This window comes from Marmota marmota, unplaced genomic scaffold (assembly GCF_001458135.2).
Source record: "Marmota marmota marmota unplaced genomic scaffold, marMar, whole genome shotgun sequence".
In the NCBI taxonomy this organism is placed as follows: Eukaryota; Metazoa; Chordata; class Mammalia; order Rodentia; family Sciuridae; genus Marmota; species Marmota marmota.
The window spans coordinates 9,442,757-9,464,413 of NW_025999925.1; the positions used below are offsets into that span (position 1 = coordinate 9,442,757).

The 21,657-nt window shown below is 35.3% G+C and overlaps 1 protein-coding gene across 11 annotated transcripts in view; it reads left to right on the plus strand.

The window, feature by feature from the left end:
* Positions 1-21,657, plus strand: part of Atg10 (autophagy related 10) — a 302,604-nt gene that overhangs the window by 67,241 nt on the left and 213,706 nt on the right. For 5 of the 11 annotated variants that reach the window (XM_048800224.1, XM_048800230.1, XM_048800228.1 and 2 more), the window contains exons 3-4: positions 10,343-10,476; positions 18,982-19,089. The exons of 1 other annotated variant lie outside the window; for it this stretch is intronic. In XM_048800224.1, the coding sequence (XP_048656181.1) occupies positions 10,343-10,476; positions 18,982-19,089 (242 nt within the window). The remainder of the gene's footprint in view (positions 1-10,342; positions 10,477-18,981; positions 19,090-21,657) is intronic. 5 more of the 11 variants (XM_048800232.1, XM_048800226.1, XM_048800225.1 and 2 more) reach the window with 1 other exon arrangement.

Genomic DNA, 21,657 nt, shown 5'->3' on the forward strand with positions numbered 1-21,657 from the left:
ATGATGCGTTATGCACTTACATGCTTCTTATTTCAATTTGATACTATCTCACTTAATATTGCTTTGCTATTCTTATCTTTAATTCTTAAATACAATTTTCATTTATTTATTTTTAGTGTTTATGTAGTAAATTACTTTTTGCTTGCTTAAGCAATGTTCTCTGGCTAACCTAAACCAAAACAGGAATTTATTCAGGATATGAAGTATCTTAGCCTGAGTCTCCTCAAGAGAAAATAAATATCTTAAAATATTTATAATCAAACTATAATGATCTGGGTACAGTGGCACACACTTGTAATCCCAGTAACTCAGGAGGTTGAGGCAGAAGGATTACAAATTGAGGCCAGCCTAGGCAACATAGTTGAATACTGTCTAAAAAAAGAGTGAGAGGAGAAAAGGCAGAATTTTGTGAGCCACTATTCTATTTTAGAATAATTTCACCATAAGCATATGGAATAAAATGGATAATAATATAAACATCTTGTCATGGCTAATAAACGCATGTATGATCTGACTCAACCTTTTTACTCTCTCTCCCATGTACCAAATTCATTCCAGTGGCAGGATTTTGTACTAGTTGTTTCCTCTGTTTGGAATTCCTTTTCTTTAAATCACTGCATGGTTTATATGTTTACTTTATTTAGATATCTATTTTACTCAAATTTTAACATTTCTGAGAGATTTTCTATGACTATTTGCCTGAAAAGATTTCTTTTTATGCCTTTCCAATATCTATTTTATTTTAATCTTCAGTGACCTTATCACTTTGACATAATATTATATAAACTTTTCTTTATAATGTGTCTGCTTTAATTTAGCTCATGTTCTATGAAGGCATAGGTGTTTTGTTGTTTTCACTGTAAGTTGTTAATGTCTTAAGATTATATATTTTACTGTTTATGTGCTTATTTTCTATTCCCCATAACAAAATACTCTTGCCAGGGCAGAAATTGTGTTTGTTTTCCTGTGGCTTCAGTAGTACACAGAACATAATAAACATTCAGTAACTAATTTTGGATATATGAATGAGTTTAGATGTAATACAAAGGAACTATGATTTTGAGATATTTGTCACATATTTACCTCTTATTGTCAAAACAGAGGTACCTCAAAATTGGTAACAAACATTTGGTAGTATTTCAAATGTAAGAGAGTAACTGAGTAATAAATGCATAAGATGCACATAATTAACAAATAAAAAAGGAAAAATACAAAAATTTGACTAATCATATAGTAAATGAAATACGTTAGAAATATGGAAATAAATTTGAATTGTTCTTGGATTAATTAGCTCCAAAAATCCTTGAAATTGGATAAAACACAAGATGATACTTAGGACTCTACTTACAAGGTTTTTAGGTCATTTAATATTCCACAGTTCACTATGCTCTATTTATTTATTCAGTATTTTTTCTCTGCATATTTCATTTCAGATAGTTTCTATTGCTGTCTTCAGACATTCATAGTGAACTTAAGTTTTTTATTAATTAATTAATTTTAATTAGGTATGTATGACAGCATAATGCATTTTGATTCCTTATACACAATTGCAGCACAACTTTTTATTTCTCTGGTTGTACACGATGTAGCATTGCACTATATGTGTAGTCATATATGTACCTACGGTAATGATGTCCATCTCATTCCACCATCTTTCCTGCCCCTATGTCCCCTCCCCACCCATTCCTCCCCTTTGCCCTATCAAAGTTCCTCCGTTTTCCTCATGCACCCCTATTATGGATCATCATCCACTTATCGGAGAGAACATCTGGCTTTGATTTTTACTTCACTTAGCATAATATTCTCCAATTCCATCCATTTACCTGCAAATGCCATAACTGTATTCTCTTTTAATGCTGAGTAATATTCCATTGTGTGTATATACCACAATTTCTTTATCCATTCATCTATTGAGGGTATCTAGGTTGCTTCCACAGTTTAGCTGTTGTGAATTGAGCTGCTATGAACATTGATGTGGCTGTGTTACTATAGTATGCTGATTTTAAGTCCTTTGGGTATAGACTGAGGAGTGGGATACTGGGTCAAATGGTGTTTCCATTCCAAGTTTTCTAAGGAATCTTCATACTGCTTTCTACATTGTTTGCACCAATTTGCAGTCGCACTAGCAATGAATGAGTGTGTCTTTCCCCTCACATCCTTGCCAATATTTATTATTGTCTGTATTCTTGATAACTGCTATTCTGATTGGCATGATATGAAATATTAGTTTTGATTTACATTTCTCTAATTACTAGAGATGTTGAACAATGTTCACTAAGTTTTTATTCTGTAGGTTCTAATTGCTATTACTTCTATCTGTTATTTGTATTTTTTCAGTGCAGATATTACAGTTTTTATCTCTAGGAATTTGACCTAGGTTGTTTTTATATATTTCTCTGTTCATGATTCTAATATTTTCTTCTACTTTCTGGAACATAGAATATATTCATGATAGCTATTTCCATTTCCTTGTCTCTCATTTTCTAACCTGCATATTTCTAGGTCTCTTTCTATTTGACTGAGTTTTCCTCTTGTTTGAATCACATTTTTCTGTTTTTTTCTTTTTTTTGCATCCTCTTAATTTTTTGCTGATGTCAGACATTGTACTTGTTGTTTTTTTTTCCTTTTGTTGAAACACAATTAACATCCTTGGAATCAATTTCTTTTTAAATTGTTTATTTATTCCTTTAAAATATTTTTTATTTTAAACTGATAAATAATAATTATATTTATAGTGTACAGTATGATATTTCAGCATATATACACATTATGCAGTGATTAAATCAGCATAATTTGCGTATCTATCACCTCAAGTCTTTATCATTTTTGGGGGGTGAGAACATTTTAAATCCTTTCTTTTAGCTATTTTGAAATATATAGTATGTTGTATTAACTACAGTCACCATGCTATTCAATAGAATGCAAGAATTGATTCCTCCAGTCTTAACTAAAATTGTGTGCCTCTTGAGTATTTTCTCCTCTTTCCTGGTTCATTACCCGTCCCTCTGAATCAGTTTGGATGTTTGAAGGACTACTTTTAAAATATGTTAGGGCAGGTCCGAGCAGCCTTTATAATAGGTCTAATTGGACCACCTCTTAAAGCATTTCCTTTCTGAGGATGCTGCTTATTGCTATGCATGTTAGGACATCTTTCTATTTTGTCTGATGGGAATATGAACTATTCTTGGCCCTGTGTGAATTCTGAGGATTATTCTGCTTACTGAATTTTACTGTTTTTTCCCCAGGCCTCAGTAGCTTCTTTTTACATACGTATGTACGTCTCTACTCAAAGAATCAAGGTGCTCATGCCTGTCTTGTGCTGTGTCCCATAAATTCTATTCACTGTTTTCCAGACTCAGAACTGTATCTTTTCAACTTAATGATACTGAGAACTCTATTTGAATTTCCCTTCCACTACTGTGTATAGAAATTTTGTGTAGGCATTGAGCTGGGATACTTGTTGTGTTCACCTGTTTATTTCCCTTCTTCAAAGCTCACTGTCCTGCACTGGCTGTGTCCAGTTCTGAAAATGCCTATTTCATATCTTTTGTTTTTTTTTTTGTTTTCTAGTTGTTTAAGGTAGAGAGTAAATCTAGTCTCTGTTATTTGATCATGACTAGTTGGCCAAAGAAGTACTTAGAATACAAAAATTTTTGTAGGGTACCAAATCATCCCCCCCTTTTATATGAAATTTAAGTTTAATAAATATAAATTTTATGCTAAGACATATTAGGTATATAATCATCAGTTCAGTTGGTCTGTTTACAACCCTAAAATTAGGAGCACAGTAATAAGAGAACATGATTGATTCATGAAGATGAGGGAGACCAAGTACTAGAGAAGGACTTGATGAGGATTATAGCATGGGGTCAGGGGAGGAGGTGTGCTTCTGCTGCTGCTGCTGAATGGAGTTTGGCCCCACTTTCACATGCAACAGATTTTCTCTTCTTCTGAGATATATTAATGCCACCCTATGGGAAGCAGGAGTTCTGACAGATAATGCAGAAGCAAAGGAAATTTTGTGTAAGAGCTTTCAACATGCACGGGCTTGGAATGAAAATGACTGGGAGGGCAGAGATTGTAATTCATTCTGGGAAATATGTCAAGAAACTTTTGTTGCATTAATAAAAAAAGGCTGAGTGGATTATATCCTTCTTCTCTCCTTCCTTTTCTTCCGCCCTTCTTGTCCCTCCTCTCTGCTGACCATTTGAGTTTGCCACGTGTCTGGTATTGATCCAAGCAGTGAATATTGAGTGCTCTTTCTGGCAAACAAAATGACCTCAGTAAAGTCTTTAATCTCACATTATTCAAGCTCCATGTTCAAAAGCAGTACTTATGCTACTGTGTGGCTTTCTCTAAAAAGCTGTCAGTACCCTCTGCCCCATCATGATCAAAGCTATTTTGGTTTCCAGCAATGGCCCTGAGACTCTGGCCTGAGTCTTCAGGCTGCAGCAGCTTCTGAAGCTCTGGTCATGGACTATCTGACGTGGGCTCTTTTCCTCCGTAAGCTGTTTAGGTTAGGTGCAGGAACTGTGAGATTGCCTTTCTCCTCTTTCTTCCTGAGTCTCCTCCTGTACCAGGTTAAATAGTGTCCTCCAAATTCCTGGAACCTTGTGCATGTGACCTTATTTGGAAATGGGGCTCTTTAAAAAGTATTTTAGTTTTTAATTTGTTCTAATTAGTTATACATGACAGTAGAATATATTTTAACACATACATAAATGGAGCACAGCTTCTCCTTCCTCAGGCTGAACATAGTGCAGAGTCACACTAGTAGTATAGTCAAATTCATTCCACTGTCCTTCCCATCCCTATACCCTCTCTCTTCCCCTCACTGTCCTCTGCACAATCCAAAATTCCTTTATTCTTCCCTCCCCCTGCCATTATGGATTAGCGTACACTTATCAGAGAAAATATTTGGCCTTTAGTTTTTTGGGTTTGGCTTATTTTGCTTAGCATGATATTCTCCAGCTGTATCCATTTACCTGCAAATTCCATAATTTCATTCTTCTTTAAGGCTGAGTGATGTTCCATTGTGTATATGTATCACATTTTCTTTATCCATTCATCTGTTGAAAGGCACCTAGTTTGGTTCCATAGCTTTGCTATTGTGAATTGAGCTGCTATGAACATTGATATGGCTATGTCACTGTAGTATGCTGATTTTAAGTCCTTTGGGTACATGCTGAGGAGAGGGATAACTGGGTCAAATGGTGGTTCCATTCCATGTTTTCTGAGAAATCTCCATACTGCTTTCTATAGTGGTTGAACCAATTTGCAGTCCCACCAGCAATGTTTGTGTGTACCTTTCCTCACACATCCTCGCCAACACTTATTATTGCTTCTAGTCTTGATAATTGCCATTCTGACAGGAGTGAGAAACTACTGTTAGAGTAGTTTTTATTTGCATTTCTCTAATTGCTAGAGATGTTAAACATTTTTTCATATATTTGTTGATTGATTGTATTTCTTCTTCTGTGAAGTGTCTGTTTAGTTCCTTAGCCCATTTATTGATTGTTTTTTTTTTTGTTTGTTTATTTGTTTTGTTTTGTTTTGGTGTTAAGTGTTTTGAGTTCTTTATATGTCCTGGAGATTAGTGCTGTATCTGATGTGTGTGTAGTAAAGATTTTCTCCCATTCTGTAGGCTTTCTTTTCACATTATTGATTGTTTCCTTTGCTGAGAAGAAGCTTTTTAGTTTGAATTCGTCCCATTTATTGATTCTTGATTTTTACTTCTTGCAGTTTAGGAGTCTTGTTAAGGAAGTCATGTCCTAAGCCAACATGATAAAGATGTGTGCCTACTTTTTTTATTAGGTGAAGGGTCTCTGTTCTAGTGCCTAAGTCTTTGATCCACTTTGAGTTGAATTTTATACAGGCTGAGTGATAGAGATTTAACTTTATTTTGCTACATATGGACTTCCAGTTTTCCCAGCACCATTTCTTGAATAGGCTATCTTTTCTCCAATGTATTTTTGGTGCCTTTGTCTAGTATGAGGTAATCATATTTATATGGGTTTATCTCTGGGTCTTCTATTCTATACCATTGGTCTATATGTCTATTTTGGTGCCAATACCATGCCATTTTTGTTACTATGGCCCTGTAGTATAATTTAAGGTCTGGTGTTATGATGCCTCCTGCTTCACTCTTCTTGCTAAAGATTGCTTTGGCTATTTTGGATCTCTTATTTTTCCAAATGCATTTTATGATTGCTTTTTCTGTTTCTATGAAGAATGTCATTTGAATTTTAATAGGAATTGCATTAGATCTGTATAACACTTTTTTTAGTATTGCTAGGAAATGGGACTTTTGTAGATGGGATTGAGTTAAGATGAGGTCACAGTGGATTAGGACTGGTCCTAAATTTTCTATGACTGGTGTCTTCATAAGAGGAGGGAAATTTGGGCATAGAGACACAGACATACAAGGGAAAAGGCCATGTAAACACAGGGTGAGATTAGAGTGATGTGTCTGTAGGTTTTCCACAACAAGAATCTAGTAAGGGTAAATGAAGAAGGACAGAGGAGGTAAGAAAGGGCTCTCTGGGATGGGCACCATAAAAGCTAGAGGGCCTAAAGAGAGAGCATGTGCTTGCCAATACATAGGTATTGGACTTCTAGCTTTTATGGTGCCCATCCCAGAGAGCCCTTTCTTACCTCCTCTGTCTTTCTTCTAACCCTTTTCTTAGGAGTTAAACTGTTTAAGCTCAGGTACCTTTCATTTTATTAAAAGGGAAGGTTTAAAAAATTATTTGTACTGCTTTGCAAGGATAGCATTTTGAAATCAAAATGACAATTTGCTATCCTGATTATTTTTCTACCATTAGTATTATCAAATTTTTTTCAATTTAATGAATTATAAAATTATATTAATTTGTCAATTCTCTCATCACAGCCAGTGCTTTACAATAATTTGTTTGTGAAAGAAATACAATTTGGAATAACTCTAAAATCCAGAGGATGGGGAAGGCCAAAACTTGGGTCATCTGCATGTTTTTTTACTTTTTTAAAAAAAATCTGGTATTGGAAAAGCAAAACTAAATCTTTGAAAACATTTCAATGAGAGTAAACAGAAGAAATATGGTAAAGTTTCTACAAACTTAAATTGTAAGAAGGAACAAAAAGAGAAAAGAATTGGTTTTCTACAGCAGGCTCCCCACATCCCCTCCAATCAGTTATAACATCTGTTGGCCATTCCTCTGGCACAAATAAGCAAGAATGCTCTGGGAGCCAAAACCAAATTGTTTAATATAATAAAAAGTATGAGGGCACACATGGAGGTCCCACATCTATGAACTGAAAATTGAAAACTCAAAATGGGCAAGTTGGAAAACCTGAAAACAAAATATTATTAAAAAATAAAAGAAAAAAAGAAACTGCTTAATAGTGAAATCTAACATTGTAGAACTACCTGGTGAAAGTGTTAATAAGGAAAATGAGACCTCATTATATATTAAACTTACTTTTAGTGCTTTGACTCCAAGAAGGGGAAAGGATTTAGCATTATTTAAACTGTAATCATTGTTTAAAAACTTGTGTAAGATAAGCAGGCTATGAGAGTACAATATATGTAAACACACATGCATGTATACTTCCCCCTCTAATAAGGTCACCAAATTGCCTTCAGTGACCTTTTCTGCCCTGACAGGGGCCCATTTTCTTCTGCTACTTTTCCCCTGGAGCCACTGACCTTGCTGTGCTCTGACCTGCATCTGGGAACTGGAGAAGGCTATGTTCTACTGCTCATCAAGGAAGTCAGGAAGTAGCTGGAGTTGAAAGGAAGGGAGACTCTGCCTGCAGGTCTGAGAGTCCTGCCAGGAAAAGGGTGCCAGGAATATTGTAAGAAAACTAACTTCTTATACAAATGAGCACAGTGCTAGGGTTCTCAGCATGGCTTTATTGAGTGGAATTGAAAATTGAAAATCCTAAGTGGCATCAAACAATGTCTACTTGAAAAACAAAGTGAAGGTATGCTATAATTAGGTACTAACCTAAGGAAGAAGTATTGGCCTCATTTTGGTTTAGCACCTAGAGGGTTAGTTCCACAAAGGAAAGAAAATAAAAACAAAATTAGCTTTGTTTGCCAGAATGTTTCGTGGTTCTTAGAATCATATTGATCACAGAGTGGAATGGAAGTTTTAATGAATTTTTCTTACTCTTGACCTGGATCTCAGTATCCCTAGTGCACTATTACTTTTTCTTTTCTGGGTTGAGTCTTTATTTTACTTTATTTTATTTAATTATTACAAGAAAAAAACAATACACAATCACTATAAAAATTCTAACAGTATTTAGATGTATAAAATAAATGTCAAGATTTTTCCTTCTCCCTCCTCCTGCTGACCTAATTATATGCAAATATACATATATAAATTTATATATACATTTCCATAAATGTGATCATTGCTCTATAACCTACTTTTTCTTTTTTCAATAATTAAAAAAAATATATAGCACCAATTTTAAAATTATTGAAAAAAGAAAAGTTATAGAACAATGATCACATACATATATATACATAAAAGTAGAATTCAAGTTGAGGCTATATCTCAGTGGCAGAGCACTTTCATTGCATTTTGTGGGGCACTGGGTTCAGTCCTTAGCACTGCATAAAAATAAACAAACAAAATAGAGGCATGTTGTCTATTTACTACTACAAAAATATTTTTTTAAAAGTGGAATTCACTGTGGTATCAAATTCATTCTGCACTTCCTTCCCTTTCCTGTACCCCTTTCTTGCCCCTCAGTCTCCTTTTTCCTCTACTCCACTGATGTTTCCTTTATCCTAATGATATCTGATCCCTCCCCCTTGTTTCTTCTAACTTTGCTCTACATATGAGAAAACCATTAGACCCTTGATTTTCTGAGTCTGATATTATTTCACTTAGCATGATGTTATCCACTTCCATCCATTTATCAGAAAATGCTATAATTTCATTCTTCTTTAGGACTGAGTAAAACTCCATTGTGTGTATATACAACATTTTCTTTTTTTTTTTTTTTTAATTTTTATTTATTTTTATTGTTTAATTTTCGGCAGACACAACATCTTTGTGTGTACGTGGTGCTGAGGATCGAACCCGGGCCGCACGCATACCAGGCGAGCGCGCTACCGCCTGAGCCACATCCCCAGCCCCACAACATTTTCTTAATCTAGTCATCTGTTGAAAGGCACCTGGGCTGGTTCCAAAACTTGGCTATTGTGAATTGTGCTGCTATAAACGTTGATGTGCTGTATCACTCCAGAATATTGATTTTAGTTCTTTTTTTTAAAAATTTTTTTTAGTTATACATGGATACAATACCTTTATTTTATTTGTTTATTTTTATGTGGTGCCGGGGATCGAACCAAGTACCTCACGCATGCTAGGCAAGTGCTCTGCCACTGAGCCACAACCCCAGTCCCTGGTTTTAGTTCTTTTGGATAAATACTGAGGAGTGGGATAGCTAGGTCATATAGTGTGCAACCTACTTTTTCCACCTAACATTACATCATTGACCTCTTTCTTTGTGAGTATATACACAATTATCTCATTATTTCTAATAGCTGCATAATAATACATCGTATGAATTGTTTTGATTAATGGAACACCTATTGATAAATAATTCCTTATGTTCATAGTTACACCTATAACTTTAAGTAATATACTTCTTTTTGATTTCCCATCTATGGATAATAACTGATTGCTTTTGTGATATTGAGGTAGTTAGTGTACTTATGCTACCCCCACTTCCTTCTTTTTCTTTTTCCCAGCTTTTTGATTATATTATTATTATTAAATATTTTATTTTAATTGTAGGTGGACACAATATCTTTATTTTATTTATGTGGTGCTGAAGATCAAATCCAGGGCCCCACGTATGCGAGACGAATGCTCTACCACTGAGCCCCAGCCCCAGCCCTATATTGTTATTTTTATATTGTCAGGATTTATGATATTTTGATTCTGCTCAGTGACTCTAATTTAGTCCTAGTGCTTTATTTATAGGTTTATTAGAAATTTAAACCTAAGACAAACATGTAATGAGTCAGCTTATGTAAATATGATTCATGGCAGCATTACAAATTGGGATAGAAACAGGATCATCTTTTGTCACACTGGACAGAGACTACTTCATGTCAAAATTCTACAAATTCTGTTAGTTTCATACCATGACCATGCTGATAACTCTTTTAAACTGGGCAGAGGCAGAGAACTTCTATCAAGGTTCAATTATCATGATTTGTGTGTGTGTGGGGGGGTAGTGTGGTTTAATTCCCAGTTAGTGAACAAATGGGTTCAATAGGGATTCAAAAAGTTAGATTACACAAATAAAAGCAATAATTATGGGTTATTTTACACAGCTGGTGAAGCAAGGGGAATATCTGTCTTTAGTAAACTGAACACATACACAAGATCACAGGACATGCCCGACTTCTTCAGATGGAACTTATTATCTGAGGTGTATCTTCAACACTGCACCCTGGAAAGTTCTGAGGTATTGGTGGATTATTTAATGACTATGGTATGTTTAATAAACCTCAAAATACTACAGGACTAGGGCCAGGGGAAAGTTGGAGATAGAAAAGATCTTTTCAAACATGCATTATGTTATATCCTCCTTTTCTTTCACTTTTGGGTATTTGGATTCTTGAGTTTATTTGCTTTTGAGGTTTCATCTAAGTGAACCAGAAGTCAGCAGTTACCTATTGTGTGTGTGTGTGTGTTTTGGTACTGGGGATTGAACCTAGGGATATCTTACTACTGACCTAGCTCTTTAATTTTTAACTTTGAATTAGGGTCTCACTAAATTTCTGAGGCTGGCCTTGAACTTATGGTTCTCTTGTCTAAGCCTCTAGAGTAGCTGGGGTTACAGTTATGTGTCACTGTTTTTTACTTCCATTGTTAGTCAGCTTCCTGTAACTGTGACAAAATGCCTAGAAAATCAACTTAAAGAAAGAAAAGATTTATTTTGACTTACAGTCCCTTTGGATCTGAGGCAAGGCCAAATATCTTGGTGGAGAAGGCATGGTAGAGCAAAGCTACTCACATCTTAGCAGCTGGGAAGCAAAAACAGAGACAGAGAAAGCAGCCACAGTTCTGAAATACTCTATTACAGCATGCCTCCACAGTGACCTACTTTCTCCAACTAGGCCCCACCTGTTAAAATTTCCACCACCTCCCAGTAGCACTACACACTGGCAACCAAGCCTTTAGCTCATGGCCTTTGGGGGACATTTCAAATTCAAACCATAACACCCATGAACTACTTCGACTGGATCTGATCACTCTGTATTAACTTGCCTATGTGTATTTTAGCAGAGACATCAGTCAACCATGAATAGACCCACACATCCATTTGGAAGATGTGACACTATCAGAAAATGAAACCAGTACTGTTGGGATTGGGTGGGTATTGGGGTGGGTGTGGAGGATAAGACATATTAATATATTCAGAATTGTGATTTGAAGGATCCTCTAAATCATAATAATTATTTTTCCATTATTTAACTTTGGCTTTAAAAAATGTACAGATATCAGTCTCCTCTCCCCATATAGGAGCATTCTATCTTTGAGCTACATCTCCAGCCCTTTTTTAAATTTGAGACAGGGTCTTGCTAAGCTGCCCAGACTAACCTCAAACTTGAAATCCTTCTGCCTTAGCCTCCTGAATAGATGAGATTACGGTTGTATGCCATCATGCCTGGCTCTGAGATATTATTTAATGTCTGACCTATCGAGCATAAGCTTTGCTTTTAAGCAGCAGTTTTTACTTTTTCTTTTTCTTTTTCTTTCCATTCCCTTTCCCTTCCTCTCCTCTCCCCTTCTCTCCCCCACCCACTTTCTCTTTTTCTTTCTTTCTCATAATGTTAATCACCTTTGGGCAGCTACTTGGTAATATTGGTTTGATCTCTTACAACAGGAAAGAACTATCACTTTAAATCTGTGCTAGGTTTAACCTGTTTCTTAGAGCTCCACTGAATTCCAAGGCCTTCTTTGATCAGTGCCTCCTGTGACCTAGAACCTTCAGTTGTCTTTCTCCCTGATGGCCTTGCAAGCCCTTTCTGGTTGGTCATTCTGGACAGTTAACTTCAGTTTAAATCCTAACTCAATGCTTTATTCAGAAGTAAAGCTGAAAGTTTTAGATAACCACTTTTTTTTTTTTAAGATAACAGCATTTTTGTATAGAAGATCTTTGAAAGCCTATTAAAATTCAGCAAGAGCAGCCCCATAATTATTTGGGTAGCTGGATTCTAGCAGGCATAACATAACTCTCACTGGGTGGCAAGCCCTATGACAGCTTGGAAGAAAGCAGACCCAAACATGTTCTGTTAGGAAATCCTTAGATCTCCATCCAAAATGCAGTCAGCACTACACTATAAAACTTGCTTGTCTCTCTGGGGTTCTATAAGGCCTACAGGATATTTGTCCCTAAAAATTTAAGATTGGGATCTACTGCAGCAATGTAATACCCTGGAGACATATGTGCAAAGGGCAATACATTATTTGTTTAAAAAGAAGTGTTATTTATTTATGAGCACAAAATTGTTTGCACTTTAAAAAAATTAAGAAATCTTTTTAATCTTCCCACCCAAATCCTCAGAAGTTATCATTGACAGAAGGGTCTTGGGTATCTTTTCAGATACATGCAGGACATACACAACATATATACTTATATTTAAATAAGTGGTAGCATATTCAATGCAATACTTACAGAACTTATTCATTTTTTTCTTTTTTTCACATTTTTATTAGTACATCATAGTTGTATATAATGGTAGGATTTGATGATACATATTTGTACATGAAACTCATTTTTTGTGGCTGCATAACAGTATATTATTTAGATATAATTTATGTAAACAATTATTGTTGTTGAACATTTAGGTTGTTTCCACTCTCATGCCATTAAAATAATACCATCATACATATTATTGCATGGATTTTATTTTCTATGTGTATAAATGGCTCTGTAAGATAAATTCCTGGAAGTAACAATTCTGAATCCAAGGTATGTACATTTTAAATTTTAATAGTTATTGCCAACATGTTCTTTAGGGATGTTATCCTAGTTTAAACTCCCCTGCCCCCTGGAAATGTGTGAGGGCACCTCTTTTATTCACATATTTCTCTACACAGAGAATTTTATACTTTTTGATCTTCGCCAATCAGATAAGCAAAAATGTTACCAATAGTTTTGAATTTGCATTTTCTTGTAGGTACTATTGAACATATTTTATTCATATGTTTTTACTTTTTAGTGAACTATATGTGCATCCTTTGCTCATTTTCCTATTGGATTGTTAGTCATTTTCTTTTTGAGTTTTTGAAACTATTTATATTTTGAGGATCTTAAAGTTATATATATCTTGAGAAAATTAGTTCCTTTCTATGATATAAGTAAAAACTTTTGTTTTCACATTTTGATATTTGTCTTTTGGTTTTATGGGTGTTAAGAATTTTTATTTTCACTGTAGAATTTATTGATCTTTTTTCTTCAGGGTTTTTATCATATTTATAAAGGTTTATTACATATGTATATGTATATGTGTGTATGTATATATGTATGTGTATGTGTGTGTGTGTGTGTGTGTGTGTGTGTGTATATCCTCCAGGATTTTCATCTAGTTCATTTGTGATATTTCTCATTTAAATCTTTACTCCTTATTTTGCAATAAGATGAAGGGCATTCTATTTAGATAAGTGAAAGAATTTTGGCTATGAAGAAATATTATGTTTTTTATTAATGGTTATAGCACCTGGACATTTCCTATTAATTTCTCTTCTACAAGTGACAGAGTAAAGCAAACTGATTTTTGGAAGATGGGCAGTAAGGAATACTGGTAGCTGAAGTGTAGTTGGACATGGAACAATTTTAAGTTATAAGATTAATGGTAGTTGCAGAGGAGTAGGTCAAGGCTTGATAAGTTGCCAGAAAATGGAGTTTGAGGTAGTAGTAAAGACCACTTAATGGGGAGGGACAGGGGAAGTGCTGGGGAGTGATACTGGCTAAATTGTGCTGGTATATTGTGTATTGGGTGCATATGTGAATATGTAACAACAAATCCCAGAAGTATTTACAACTATACTGCAACAATAAAAAATGTGTGTTGGGGGAAAGACCACTTATAAGGCACTTTTGGCACAGTCTAAGCTCCACAGTGAGTATGAGCAGAGGTGATTTTTAGCATTTGGAGAGCTCCAACTGAGCGATGGTGTTCATGAAGATCTTGAGTTGTTGCCTTTTCTCCCGAGGCAGCTGGAGATTACTTCATTGACTCTGTTCTTCTCTGAATGGAAAAGGCAAGCTCCAGTGAATTTAGCACAGTGGTTCTCAGCTACTGCAATAGAATCTGCTGGGGAGATTTTCACTTAATTGGTTTGAGGTGAGACCCCAGCAACAGCGTTTTGAAAACTCCCCAGGTTCTATTCTAATGTGTAGTAGCTAGGGTTGAGAACCACCGCTAATGCAATCAATGTGCAATCTCTTTCAGTCAGGAATTTCAGTATAAACTGCCTCAGTGCTTCCAAATGTGCACAGGAACCACCTGGGGGATCCTGTTAAATACAGGTTCAGGAGGTCTGGGGTGGGGCTGGAGGTTCTGCATGTTTAATAAGCTCTCAGGTGATGTTGAGGTTGCTGGTCACTAGACCACACTTGAGTGGCTTGAGCTTGTTAGTCGAAGCAAAAAGCACTGACCTACCCCAGTCCAGCGTCAATAAGCATGCTCCTGCCAAGGTCCTGCTCTCTGGCAGAATTTGCTTAGTGTACTAGAAAGAATGCTTGGGTCAAGTGACCTGCTTTCCACTTCCAGCTCTGCCCCTAATTAGCTGAAAAACAAGTTTCTTAGAAGTGCTTCAATCCTTCACCCTCTTATCTGTAAAAGGAGAGGGTTGAACTGGGTAAACTGTGAGGTTCCCTTTGTTCTTACATCCTCCCATGCTGATCCAGGATGTTTTTAGGCTCTGTCTGGATCAGGTTTTTATGTGTTATGGCAGTCTGAATTCTGCAGTTAAGATCCTGGATTCCCTTAGGTCCTGGGACCTATGCCCTGAGTTTATGATCTAGTGGGGGAAATAAAACTAACAAATGTTAAAAAATTAAAGAAGAGCCAAATGTTAAATTGTAAACCATGGTAAATACATAAACTAGAGAGGATTGTTGATTCTGACAGGGGAAACTTTAGTATGATGGGGAGATTTTAGTTAAACATTGTTTACTGGGTTAGATGGACCAAAGAGTGGACTTAGGGTGATGGTTCTCATGCTTTTACATTTGGTTGTTGTCTCTACAAAAACATCCTATGGCAGTGAAGATCAAAACCCACTATTCTACTTTAAATGAAAATAATATGGGAAAAAGACCTTCTTATATGGAAATTAGTATTTGAAGGGAAATAAAAATGCTAAAACTCTCCTTTTTCTAATAATGTTTTCCTTCTTTGTTTTTCAGTACTGGGCTTGAACTTAGGGCCTTTAGCATGCTAGGTATTCTATCACTCTCTTTTTTCTATGTTTGATTTTTCAAGGCTATTCCTGTTAAGAGATTGGTGCTAAAAAATCTTCATTACCAAATAAATACAGACTGAGTCAAAAATCCTGTGTGCTCCCTATAGATAATAATCAATAGATTTAAAAATCACCTAAAATGGAAATTAGTATAAGTAATATTGAAAATCACATATTTCTTTATCTTACCTCATTGGAAAAGAGACAAGATAATGTTTTTAGATTTTATAACAGGTACAGAGGAATTTTTTGTCTCCCCTCTTGGATTGGATCAAAGGAAAAGTGTTTTGCATTGTAATTAGTTTTACTAAATTGCATATTCACTTAAGAAGAGGTTGTATGACCAGTGTGCAGATAACACAAAATAGAATAGTTAGTCTCATTTCATAATTATATTTAGTACACATGGTTTAGCTCTAACTGTTCTCTGAATACCTAAGAGTTTTTGTTTCTTCCTCTATTCCTAGATCATTTGGAAATTGCAGATTGTCACAAACACATACTGTTAGTTTTATTGTAGTTGATAAACCTTTCATATAATCAACTATTGATTATCTATCATAATGAGGGTGATAATACAATAGAGGAGAATTTTTCTATCTTTAAACTACTGTAAACACAATATGTCATTTAAAAACAAGATTATTTTTTTTCAAATGACAGAAAACTGAACTCATTGGGTGAAGCAAGGAAGGGACTTATAATGGGAAAATTTGAAGGTAGAACTAGCTTTGGGCATGGTGGTATGAATAGTGTAATTAGAATCTGGTCTCTCCACATCTCATGGCCTTGAATTCATCCACACTGACTTTTTTTCAGTTTCCATTTAATTACATGATGGCTGCTAAGGTTTTAACATTTTTTATTGCTGGGCACAGTGGTGCACATCTGTAATTCCAGTGGCTCAGGAGGCTGAGGCAGGAGGATTGCAAGTTCAAAGTTAGCCTTAGCAAATTAGTGAGGCCCTAAGCAACTTAGCAAGACCCTGTCTCTCTCTATATATTTTATAAATATATATAAAATTTATATATATATATATATATTTTACATCCCTAGCCCGTGTGTGACACACACACGGGCTAGGGATGTAAAAAAATACACACACACACACACACACACACACGGGCTAGGGATGTAAAAAATACACACACACACACACACACACACACATGGGCTAGGGATGTGGCTCAGTGGTTAAGTGCCCCTGGGGTTCAAGCGCTGGTACCAAAAAAAGTTCTTGTTGAAATCCATTGGATAAGAAGAAAATAGACCCCCCCCCTACATTCCCAAATCAAATCTGGATTATACCATATTGGCTCAAATCAGTTGCTCTCCTGCATCTCTGTGGTCAAAAAGGCTAAGGCCTTGATTGGCCAGATAAGAGTCCTATATTCATCCTGGAGCTGGGGGTCATGTCTACACTAACAATGGAGAAGAGAATAAGTTCTTAGAGGAAAATGGTTTCCAAAAGAAGGGGGAATAGATGTTTGATGTAAAACAGTAGTAGCAATGATAAAAGTCACTATAGGCCTGGGGTTGTTGCTCAGTGGTAGAGCACTTGCCTGGCATGTGAGGCACTGGGTTTGATATTCAGCACCACATAACAATAAATAAATAAATAAAATAAAGTTATTGTGCCCAACTACAATTTAAAAAATAATAAAAAATAAAGTTATTGTGTTCATTTACAACTAAAAAATTAGAAAGATAAAGAGTCACTATGTATTAGCCTTAGATGGAATTTATCTAAAAAAACAGTCACTACATATATCTTTATCCACTTAATCCATTAAATATCAAATATTAAATTTGCATTGTCTAAATATAAAGGTTTCAGTGGTAGAGGGCCATCAGAGGGTTTGCTTTGAGGGTGGATACTATAGAAACTGCAGCATAAAGTAGTAATTTGAACCTACGAAATGCATAACCTTAATAAGAAAATTAAAAGTGATAGTATTGGATATCTGATAGTATATCTCATAGACAGGAGTGATAGTTAAGATATTTAATAACTTGTGACAGAGGCATCAACTAATTTGAGTTGGATTCAGTCAATCAGAACTTGTGCTGATCGCAAGCAGCAGGGTCCCTAAGTGAGTGCTAGCAGGTTGTCAGGCCAATCTGCTAGGAGGGTTTATTAAGGTGTCATCAAATCTCTTAAAAAATATGGTGACCATATTATTTTACTAGGGATGCCATAAAAAATACCACATACTGACTGAATTAAAATAACAGAAATATATTCTCTGATAAGTCTGGAGGCTAGAGGTCTGGAAGGATCATGCTGCCTCTGAAGGCTCTAGAGAAGACTCCTCCCTTGCCTCTTCCTAGCTTCTGGTGGTTGCCAGAAATCCTCAGCATTCCTTGGATTGTAGGTACACCACTCCAATCTCAATTTTCCTTGGACTTTCTAGGAATTCTGTGTGTTTGTGTCTCTGTATCCAAATTTCCTCCTTCTTGTAAAAGGATTAAGTAGCCACTTCTTATTTAACTTATTATTTTAATCCTGTTAAAACATGAATGTTGGTGTGACAATTTTGTGCAGAATTAATATTTCTTGTCATGTGAGTATGTTTGTGCATGGGGAAGTATTATATTCTTATACATGACTTTATTGAATTCAAGCAAGTTTTGCCTTAAACAATGAAACAGGCTACATTTAGACAAACATCAACCATTAGTCTATATAATAGCAAGTATAAGAAAAGCAGCAGAGAAATATAACTTGTGAGGGGCTCAGAAATCATCTTGCAAAGCATATATGAAAATGGTGGCAATTGTCTTTAAGTCTTTGAAGAAAAGTTCTGTAGAAAAGGGTTTAGATTCCAGAGGGCAGAACTAGAACTAGTAACTTAGAGGGAAACAGTCAGTATAGTATGAGATAACCCTTTCTCCCTGTGCAGTGTACTGAAATGGAGGCAACTGTCATATGTCAGGGAGTAAGAAGTGCAGGTTCCCTGAAGCACTCAGGCAGATGCTGCATAATTACCTACCTCCCTGGGACAGTTAAAAGAGATCTTGCCTTGAAGAAGAGATGGGTATACAAGGTCTCTTCTAGCTTTCAGATCTTTTGCAAATCATCTGAAAATTTCTCTTTATAAAAGCTGTGGACATAATATTAACTATGTGACAAGATATTTCTGTAAGTTTAAATGCTTTTTAACATTTCCTAAGCTAAAGTTTTGCTGTCTGACCTCAGTGCTACTAGTGTGTGTGTGTGGGATGGGGAGAGATGGAGTGAGGAGCAGTTTAAGTCAGGAAAAGGGAGTACATTAATACATGAAGAAGGTAAGGGAATAAAACTTTTATTTATTGAGTATCTACTCTCTGCAGGGTATATTGGACTGATTTTTTACTCATTTCATCTCGTCTTATTCAATATACATACTTTTCTTTACTTGGCTTTGAACTTATGAGAAGTTGTAGCTCTTTGAGTGATGAATTCTTAAATTAATTGAATTTTTCTTTTGTATTCTATGGTGATGGAGCACAGGACTGTTCTGATGGTTACATGTGCAAAACGCATTTTCAAATAAAAAGTGGGACTATGGTGTCACATCCAGGAACATATGCTGGTGTACAGACATGTCCTCCTGTGGAGGTGAGTAGTTCAGTGCATCATGTTCTCCTTTTCAGTCTTGAGAAGTATAAATTTAAAAATTTGAATCTGTTTTATGTATGTATATGTTTTTTAAAAAAGTTAATTGCCATTGGGTTCTAGGTCTGTTGTAGGGGGAGGAGTGAGCACTATTTATAAGGAGGTATTTTCTTGTATAATATTAAAAACAGGATTTAAGGTAAAGTTAAGATCCACTGAGTCTATTTGATTGTAGTGAGCCTTCACACTTCAGGTTTCTCTTCTATTTAAAGACCACAGGTATATTCTGTTGCCTACTGATTTTGCTTTAGTGAAATTCCCTCATTATTATACACAGTTATTCCTAGGAGGCTTAATACTCGACCAGAGAACTCTTGGCCTGGTTTACCTTTTGCTCTTTTCCTTAGCCACTTGAAAGTATACAGGATCTAGATCTCATTTTTTGGGAAATTTTAACTTTGACTTTAGAAACTTACTAAACTGGATTTTATTAAGCTTCTAATAGCTTGGTGGTTTTCTGGGATATATTCAGTTTCTTTTTATCAAAATGCAGTATCCTTATTATATTTCTTATTAGTAATAGAAATTGTATATATCCATTATAAATAATAAACAATAGAGAAATATATCAATATATGGAAAGGGTAAAAAGAATCTGCCATTCTGGGCACAATGGAGCACACCTATAATCCCAGTGACGGAGGCTGAGGCTGGAGGATTGCAATTTCAAGGACAGCCTTGGCAACTTAGTGAGACCTTGTCTCAAAAAAAAAAAAAAAAAAAAAAGGACTGGGGATATCTTGGTGGTAGAGTGTCCCTGGATTCAGTCCTCAGTAACAAACACACACATACTTACGTGTATATGCACACACACATATGGACATACATGAAAATCTATCATGTACCCTTTGATAAATAGCAACTATTAATATTTTAGTAAATATTGTTACACACATATCATACATGTTGTTTTTTGCTATAATAAGGATATCATGGATGTATTTCTGTCAGTAAATGCAGAATTCCATAGTTCTTTTTAATGGCTTCATGGCATTCCATTCTATGAATTCACCATAATTATGTGGAGCTCATACTAAGTAAAGCACTTGAATTTTGAAAGAATTGGTGGGATCCCATTTGAGCACAAGGGAAGAAATCTCTAATACTTGAATTCTGAGTATCCTAGTAAAATGGAAGAGGGGGATTTGGCAGAGGGGAGGGTGGTATAAAGCGGTCTTTCTCAGGATCTGTTAAATCAGTTCCATTTGGCAATCAGGCATTAATCCTTTCTGCCTGTGTCTGATGCTGGCCTGGAAGTATCTTTGTTCTGTATAATTTGATTTGCAAGGTATTCTAGAAGATATTGTGCTTGATAGTAAGCTACGTGCCCCCAGGGTGAATGCTTGAATCTTGAGTACTGCTTCATGGTTCAAATAACCAGCATCAAATCTGAAGCCAAGCATGTTAGGAAACTTTTCAATTCATTATGTATTCACTTAAAATGTTATAAGTTAACATAGAAATGATGATTTAAAAGATGAATTACCAGTTTTTGTCTAACAAGTTGGCAGAGATTTTAAAAGCACTAAAAAGTGGTGTTGACAGTGTGAGGAAACTGACACTTTCTGGTTGATGTTTTAACTTTACAAAGTTTAAAGTTGTGCACATGCTATGAATGATCTATTCAAATTCTAGGAATTTAGTCTCATAAAGTATAAATTTTTCCGACATTTGGGTTTTCCAGTAGTTGGGTTCATTGTCACTTATTCATATATGCACATAACATAATTTTCCTCTAATTCATTCCCCAGCACTTTCTCCTTTTATTCCTCCTCCTCCTCCTTTCTTCTACACTTCTGGTGTTCTTTCTATTTATTTACATATTTTTCCTTAGTGCATTATAATTGTACATAAAAGTGGGATTCATTGTGGTATATTTATACAATCATATGCATAATTTAGTCAGTTTTATTCTCCAGTTCTTCCCCTTTCCCTCTCTTCCTCTTTCCCCCTTAATAACCTAACCCTACTCTACTCATCTCCACTCTATTTTCATGAGATCCCCCTTTTAAATTTCTTTTTCTCTCAGCTTCTACATGTGATAGAAAACATTTGACCATTGACTTACTGACTTATTTCACTTAGCATGATGTTTTCCAGTTCTATCCATTCCATTCCAGCAAATGACAAAAATATATATTTTGTATTTTATTCATTCATCTATTGATGGGTAGTTCCATAACTTTCTATTGTGAATTGAGCTGCTAAAAACATTGGAAGGCATGTTGTGCTATAGCATGCTGAACTCAAAGAACTCAAAAATAAATATCTTCTATCTGACTATACCTTCTGATTTGGTCCTGTTCAGAAGCAGCTCACTTATAAGATCAAAATATGCTGATATAAGCAGAGTGATTGAGTTACTTGGAACTGATTTAATTCTAAAAGTTTTATTTTTATTAGAATAATATAATTATTTTTCAAGTAATTTACACAAAAAATTAAAAATGTTTAAAAAAAGGTTTGTAGTAAGTTTTTTGTCATTTATGTTTGTTAGAGTTGTCATAGGAA